General features: G+C 37.5%; 2 protein-coding genes across 3 annotated transcripts; one reads left to right on the forward strand and one right to left on the reverse strand.

The window, feature by feature from the left end:
* Positions 1–404: 404 nt before the first annotated feature.
* LOC147509360 (Mitochondrial transcription termination factor family protein) lies at positions 405–7,631 on the forward strand. Of its 2 annotated transcripts, XM_086601688.1 has the most exons (8): positions 405–980; positions 1,069–1,206; positions 1,361–1,394; positions 1,497–1,606; positions 3,098–3,211; positions 4,785–4,967; positions 6,326–6,540; positions 6,787–7,631. In XM_086601688.1, exons 1-8 carry the CDS (start codon positions 429–431, stop codon positions 7,121–7,123), a joined length of 1,683 nt encoding a protein of 560 aa, XP_086457814.1. In that variant the 5' UTR covers positions 405–428; the 3' UTR covers positions 7,124–7,631. The 2 variants fall into 2 exon arrangements, with proteins under 2 accessions (XP_086457814.1, XP_086457813.1); XM_086601687.1 differs by having other exon boundaries at positions 1,361–1,606.
* On the reverse strand, positions 7,185–7,658 carry LOC147509361 (mitochondrial import receptor subunit TOM7-1-like). Its single transcript, XM_086601690.1, has one exon. It carries the CDS (start codon positions 7,585–7,587, stop codon positions 7,363–7,365), a length of 225 nt encoding a protein of 74 aa, XP_086457816.1. The 5' UTR covers positions 7,588–7,658; the 3' UTR covers positions 7,185–7,362.
* Between the last annotated feature and the right edge of the window lie 211 nt (positions 7,659–7,869).

Genomic DNA, 7,869 nt, shown 5'->3' on the forward strand with positions numbered 1-7,869 from the left:
CCCATTGCATTGCAGTATTCTAGTAGTTGAGGGGAGTTTTACTTATGTGTGTGTAAGTGGTGGTACCGTACCTCTTCATGGGGCAGAGTTTTGCCTCAAGTTGGGGCCCTCGGTGGACGCATATCATGCAACTCCGAAGCTACTTATTAAAACTTACTAGTATTATGCACACTCTCGTTTACTAGTGAATGTGTAAACCAATTTGAGTGAAAACATCTTTTCTTTCTTTGACGGTTGCCATGCCTATCAATCTACATTTGTTACATCTGTGGAATCAACAAAAATATACACATGTTTTCCGTTTTCCTTTTCCTTCTTATTTTCGTCAGAAAAAAAGAAGCCCATCCAAATAATACCTCTCGACCCGGCCCAAATGCATTAAATAAAGGGGTTTAGAAACTGTACTAGGGTTTATCAAAAAAGAAGCCATGTCATCAGCTAACCTTCTTCCCTCCTCTCAAATTACCAAACCTTCCAAACTTTCATATTCCTCCAACGGTCATATTTCCACCTCTCAAATTCAAATAATTCCCGCCAAAACCACTCCTTCCTCAAAACTCACTCTCTCTCTTCACTCCAACCGCTTTCCCACACTCCTTCGCCAAGCTTCACCTACTTTTCACAATGGGGAAGAAGATTTATCAATACTCGAAACCCGAGAAGTTGTTTCGGAGATATTGCAAGAAGCTGGAGTGTGTAAAGAAGAAGCAATGAATATTGTTTTGAAGTCACCCAAGTATGTTAAGTTGCTTGTTGATAGTGTACTTGATTTGGATGAACATTCACTTTGGAATTCATGGAGTATTGAAAATGAAGATGTGGGTAGTTTGGATTTTAAGAAGAAGGTTTTATATATGGCTAAACAGAAAGGTGATAATGGGGTACTTCCATTTTTGGAGAGTGTTGGGTTGAATCCGTCTAGTTCGACAAATATTGCCAGGTATCTTGTATCGGAATCAGTTCCACGGCTCATTCAAAAGGTATTAGAGTGTCATCTTAATTTATGTTTGCACATTGTTCTACACAGTGTTTGAAGTTATTCTTCTTATGCTTGTATTTGGTGTATAGGTTAAGTATATAAAGGAAATGCTATATCCTGGTAGTGATAATTGTGAGTATGTTGGGAAGAATGCACGGCGTATGATGACTCAACTATCAATTTTTGTCGATGAGGACGTCCAACAAACCTTGTCATTTTTTGAAAAGGTATAGTTACACCTAGTTTGTACTTACAATTCTTTTGTAAGGTTAAAGATGTACTGCTATTTTATTTTAGCTACTATTGTGTGATGTATGTGAAGTGTGGGTGTGTTTTCATCAGTTTTGCTCTTTGAACTGATTTTGACACGTTTTGTTTTAGATGGAAGCAAAGCGCGGAGGACTTAACATGTTGGGTTCTGAAGATGCCTCTTTTCAAAACCTTATTGAATCATTTCCTCGTCTGCTTTTGTTATCGGTGAAAAATCATTTGGAACCTCTTGTTGAATTTCTTGAAGGTGTTGGAGTATCCAAAGAACGCATTGGAGTCGTACTCTTGTTATATCCACCAATCATCTTCTATGACATTGAGAAGGATGTAAAACCAAGACTGCGCGCTTTTGAAAAGGTAAACATGTGTGTCAAGTTTGAAGTTTTGTCTTCCTCATTTTTATGTATGTCCCCTGTGTGTGATAGCTAATCCATCTATCCAAGGTAGATACGAGTAAAAGGAAGTAGGCCAAGGAAACCAACAGAGATCAAATTCAAAACAAAAACATGACGTGAACTATTTACATAGGGTGTATATGGTTCCCTCACCTCCACTTGGTGAGAAATCTAAAAATTCCATAGGACTGCTAGAGCCAACGTTGTAGAGATCGGAGAAGATCAGAGAGATAAACCAGTCACCTGATTGAGCATCTTGAGATACTAATGAAACAGAGAGAGCGAAGTGATAGATGCTAGTCGATAGTTGGTCTTGCTGTTTGATTAAAAATTGAATAAGTCAATGTCTTCGTTTTCCTTTTCTTGGTCAAGAAGAAGCAATTTAGAGTCAGGAGAGGAAGCAACATGGGAGTTTAAAAGAATCCACTCAAGAAGTAGAATCACATTCCAGGACAGCGTATGTGTTGATTGTATATTGCTTTGTATCACCCTATGGGGTTTGTTAGGATTGATAAAGCAATGAAAGGATGTAATATGGTGAAAGTTCTAACTGATTAAGGTGCAATTCCAACAACTCTATATGTCCTGATAAAGGACTATATGTTTCATTATAATCTGACATGCTCTGGGTGTATCTTGCACATTTAGCAAAGTATATATATTGCTTTGTATCACTCTATGGCTTACAGACAGAGAGTAAAAGCTTTGGTTCTGTGGGGTTTGTTAGGATTGATAAAGCAATGAAAGGAAGGAATATTATGAAAGTTCTAACTGATTAATGTGCAATTCCAGCAACTCTATATGTCCTGATAAAGGACTATATGTTTAATTATATTCTGACATGCTCTGGGTGTATCTTGCACATTTATTAAAGCACGCAAGATTGACAACTGTGTGTGGGGTGGGGTGTGAGGGTGTGTGTGTTGGGGGGGGAGGGGACACTAAGACTACCTATTACTCCAAACCACAGATTAATTTTTGATGTAGTGTAATGCTGGACTAAGATTGTGCCAGTTTTTGTGAGGTGTAAGTTGCTTAGATGTAAAATCTAAGATGGTTGATTGTTCTCAAAACTTTTGGTCAAATTGACAAATGATGAAATATTAGTTTTTGACGGCAGAGATAGTTCTAGTTCTATATTTCATAAATGAGTAGTGAGTATAAGCGTATAACAGAGTCATGAATAGTAGAATACAAAATTTGCGTCAACAAGTAAATGTATAAGGTTTTCCCTGGTAGACTAGGAAGAGTTGTGCTGTTTTGTATATTGTAATAAAGAATAGCAATAATATCGCCCTTTGTTGTATTTTGGCTTAGGCCATTAACAAAAAAATAAAAAAAATTGGCATAGGCTATATTATGAACAAAAGTACTTGAGGCTCTAATATGGTGTTACGTTGCATAGTAATACTAGCGCGTGTAAGTTAACATATTTTCTTGGTGTGCCTATTAGGTTGGTGCAAAGGAGAAAGAAATCGGGAAGATGCTACTAAAGTATCCATGGATACTGTCAACAAGCATTCAGGAAAACTATAACGATGTTCTTTCCTTCTTGGAGTTAGAGAAGGTATGCCCAGCCAATCAGAAAACAGCCTTCATACAGATCCTTTTTAGTGGGCACACATACTTTTCTGTTTCCACTCTACTTTACCACTGCATATCAGTGGTAAGTGGACACGCATGTTTATCTGTGTGCTTTGAACCTATTGTTTGATATTTGTATGTCATAATACAAATGGCTGTTTCCTTCGCTTATGTGTTCCTGATTCATGCAACTATATTCTCATTGGTGTGATTTATTGATGGCAGGATATATCTTCATATATGGTGTGAAAGGCTGTCACGATAGAGTTCTTGTCTTTATATTTTTGAAAAGTTTCTGTATTACCTGCTTAAATTTTGCACTCGAGTTCTATTTGTGGACTTTCATATGCTGATCTCAGAACTCACAACCAAAAAATAAATTGACATTAGATGATGATATACAATATTCTACTGTGTGTGCCTTAGTATTACCTGTTTAGGAAAAGAACATTAGTACAATTTGGAATTTAGTAACTCTTCGAGAGTAGTTTTTTTTGTGGGAGCAGGTGTCTGTGTGTTTTGGGGTGAGGGAATTGTCAGACAGGTGCACTCTAATACTATATTACTCTGATTAATCATCTTTATTCATACATGATTTAGCCATAGGCATCATTTGCTCTAGCACTTTGCGGAACTTTTTATTTACCAAAGTCCCTTTGCATCATTTACTCCTACAATCTACTGGCTTTACACTAAGAGTCCATAAATTTGAGCGATGGAGCTCATACAAAATGAACTAAGATATGACTGATTTAGCCATCTTTCATTTAGTCTTTTCTTAATATGCTTCTTTAAAAGGCAATACGTATCGAACCTTGCACCATCTTGTATGGATACCACTAAAATAGGTAAACATGCTGAGCTACACTAGGCCAACCAATTGAAGCATCTCCAGAAACCAATCCCAAATCCGGCACATAAGGAGGCAAAAAATGAACATGCAGTCTCCCCTATAAATGTACTACTAGGTTCTAACTGTAGTAACAGGACATAGATCTTTAAACTTTACTTGAAGAAACATCCATGTTACTGTTCAGTGTTCATGTCTGATGCTAGCAAGCAACCTGTGGGATCTCTCCCCTACCCATTTAAGGAAGGTCTAGTCAATTCTGCTCAGCCTGATTTATTACTGCAGTGCTATCAACCCAGTTACTGTTGACAAATCCATAAAGAACCAGTTCATCTTTTAATATCTTTTCAGATTCAGAACAGACCTGTTTGGTTAACCATAGGTGGGAGGAATCACCCTGCTTGTTGTTTGTCCTTTATTATATTCTCTTCATTCCTTATAATAGCATGCTATGAACAGGAACTTCCATATATCGTTTGCACAAATGATATGATCAACAGTCGTTAGAAGAAGAGGAGACAGAACCTTACAGTCTTAATGGCCTCAGCTAACAAAAGTTTCCTGCTCTTGTAGACTATTCTATCATTGCTATGTGATTAACGTTACAGTCTCCTTTACAAGTCTTTTCTTTTTTGCTGACGCCTTCTCATGGATTTCTTTTGTCTTAATATATTGTCAGTAAAAAAGATATGCTATTTCATTTTAGGTGCCAAAAGTGAGAGTAGACCTTGCGATCAAGAGTTGGCCCCATATATTGGGTTGTTCGACCAACAAGATGAAGACAATGGTAGAACATCTTGGTGAATTGGGCATTAAAAGCAAGAAGCTGGGTCAGGTCCTTGCTCAAAGTCCTCAACTGCTACTTCGGAGACCTCATGAAGTTGTTCAGGTTGGCAATTACATATTTCTCCTTTTACCAGATGTATCAGATTCAATGTGATGAGCTGTGCCGGTTATAATGCTCATTAGTATCAAATGGTGCATGTCAATGTGTTTCCTTTTCCTCATATACGATTAGTATGAATAATAAGAGTAATAATTTTGATTATTATATTACTAGAGTGTGTTGATGCCCTATGTACCTGTACCTCATCACCTCATTATATCGACCTTTGGGATAAACCTAACGCACTGAGAATACTAAATGTTGTGATACATCACAAGATTTTCTTAAATGCAGATTTTTAGAGGATTGACATATAACTTATCGTGTGTCGGCTGCTGGCATAGTAGTTGACTTATAGTCTTATACAGGGTTACCACCGAGATTTTAAAGTTTTGAACGCACACAAATGTAATTAGATAATATGAAGTTAATTGAATTAATATGTTATACCTCCCATATATTGCCTCTTAATTCCTCAAGGGATATTGGAAAATGGAAAGTAAAGAGACTATGGGTCTCAATTAAGTTTGAAATAGGTAGCACGTTTGTGTTCTTTGCAGAACAGGTAACACATGGGTGATGGGTGGACTCTACATTTTGTTTGAAAATGAGCAATCGTCTGTCTTATTAAAAGGTAGAGACTAGGGTTTTGGAAAGTCCCCATTTGTTTACTACTTAAAGAAGTAAAGATTGGGTGAAACGGTGAAAAGGTCTCTTGTGAACTTTTTAAAAACTTTTCTTTTGGGTCAATTAATTAAATAGAGAAGTCTTGTAGTACCCATTGGAATAGATTTTTATTGAAAGTAAGGTGAAGTGGACCTTGTCCAGTACTAGGCGGCAAAAATTACTGAATTATTTGATGAACACATTTACCGGTTACCAATCTTATGAACATGCTTGTTGATTTCCACTGTTCCAATTTGGCCTCTTACCTTGTCCCCGGTTCCCCCTTGAATAGCATATTAATCATCGGTCACGCTGGTCTTTCATTCAGTTGTCCTGCTCAGATGGATGAGAGTATGAGACAGTTGAAAGAATATTTTCTGATGATTGGATGGGATTACTTGATTTATTGTATGTGTTCCGATGGAATATTTCTTTGTTTTATGACTTGAAGGAATTAAAAGTGTTCAATTTTACAGAAATTCTGTCTGAATTGTGGCTGTTGCTTCTTTCTGATAGTGGCTTATATATCTGTTACTTGGTTTTACGTAAATTGCTCTTTTCGTCAGATAATTAATCAGTTTTTTGCCAGTAGAATCTGTGGTTGTTTAAGTGCAGCCTCCGGAAGATTGTTTCCCTTCTGTGCATATGGTTTGAGTTACCTTTGTAGTTAATTAATTGTTGTTCTCCTACTGCAGGTTGTTTCATTTATGGAAGAACTCGGTTTCGACAAGGAAAGTATAGGGAGGACAGTAATCCGCTGTCCAGAAATCTTTGCTGCCAGCATTGAGAATACACTTAAGAAGAAGCTCAAATTTCTTGTTGATATTGGCATCTCAGAAGTCCACCTTCCTCGGGTTATCCGAAAATACCCAGACATTCTTGTTTCAGATATCAAAACTATACTTCCAAGGTAAGGCTCTGACCGTGGAAGTCAAATCTGCTATAATAGTTAACATACTGTAGTCAGAAGAATGAACCCCAAAAGCTTCTCTTTTAGGTGTAGAAATGCTTCAATCTGTCTTCCAAATAATGGATTATAACTTTAGAGGCAACTCCTGATCTTTATTTTAGTGGTCGTGGTTTTTCATATCAATGAGTTGTGACCCTATATATGCATTCTTGAGATTTTGACTTGAGTTGTACCTGCGTGTGACAGGATAGAGTACTTGATGAACACTGGGTTGTCTAAGAAAGAGGTGGCTTGCATGGTGTGTAGATTTTCTCCTTTACTGGGCTACAGCATCGATAAAGTTTTGCAACCAAAGCTGGAATTCCTTGTAAATACAATGGAAAAGCCTGTGAGGGACGTTCTGGACTACCCCAGGTATTTCAGCTATTCCTTGGACAAGAAAATAAAGCCCCGGTTCTGGGTGCTCAAGGGTAGAAATGTAGACTGCAGCTTAAAGGATATGCTGGGCAAGAATGACGAGGACTTCGCTGCAGACTACATGGGTATTGGAAGGATGCTTATTCCCCTCTCCCCCGAGACCTAGTTGGAAGGTTTTGGTGTAACTCTTAACACTAATTGTTCATAGTAATTGAAACCACAGCAAAAACTATCACATCTCTGCAATTTTATTTTAATTTAGAATTTGGGATCAACGAGACAAAATCAATCACACCATAATAAAAGAAACCAGGGAAAATAACAACGATTACAAAGACAATTAAAAATAAGACCCCATCCCTAGTGATATCGACTAATAAACCCACAGATCCGATCCATTTGGAATTAAACGGGGCTCAAGAGCTGGTACAAAGATGGCTTTGGATCAGAATTCATGCCGATAATGATGACAGCTGGAATGAATCCATAGTGAACAATGACCTTAGCTTTCTTTAATGACCATGTACTCCAATCTTTGAAACTCTCAAACATTGTTTTCTCCTCATATCCACCCCTTCCTCCTTTTCCTCCAGATTTCTTGCTCTTCACTATTACTGCCTTTGATGCCATCCCCGTCTTCTTCTTCTTCTGGCTTTGATAAACCCTAACCCTATAAAGTTTTAGAAAGAATGAACTTATATATAATAATAATAAGATGACAAAGCCGCATTTTATGTTTTCCAAGTTACTAAAGTACCCCGATGGGTTAACTTCGTCTTATAAACTTTGCAAGTTGGGCCGGGTTTGGTCTAGCACAAAAAACATAGAGGCTCAATGCTAAGTCCAATGGTAAGAGCATAGTTGTATAGAGGTAACGAGATAGTGTCTACTAGATTTTGGACCCGGGCATAC

This window comes from Coptis chinensis, chromosome 3 (genome assembly GCF_015680905.1).
Source record: "Coptis chinensis isolate HL-2020 chromosome 3, ASM1568090v1, whole genome shotgun sequence".
In the NCBI taxonomy this organism is placed as follows: Eukaryota; Viridiplantae; Streptophyta; class Magnoliopsida; order Ranunculales; family Ranunculaceae; genus Coptis; species Coptis chinensis.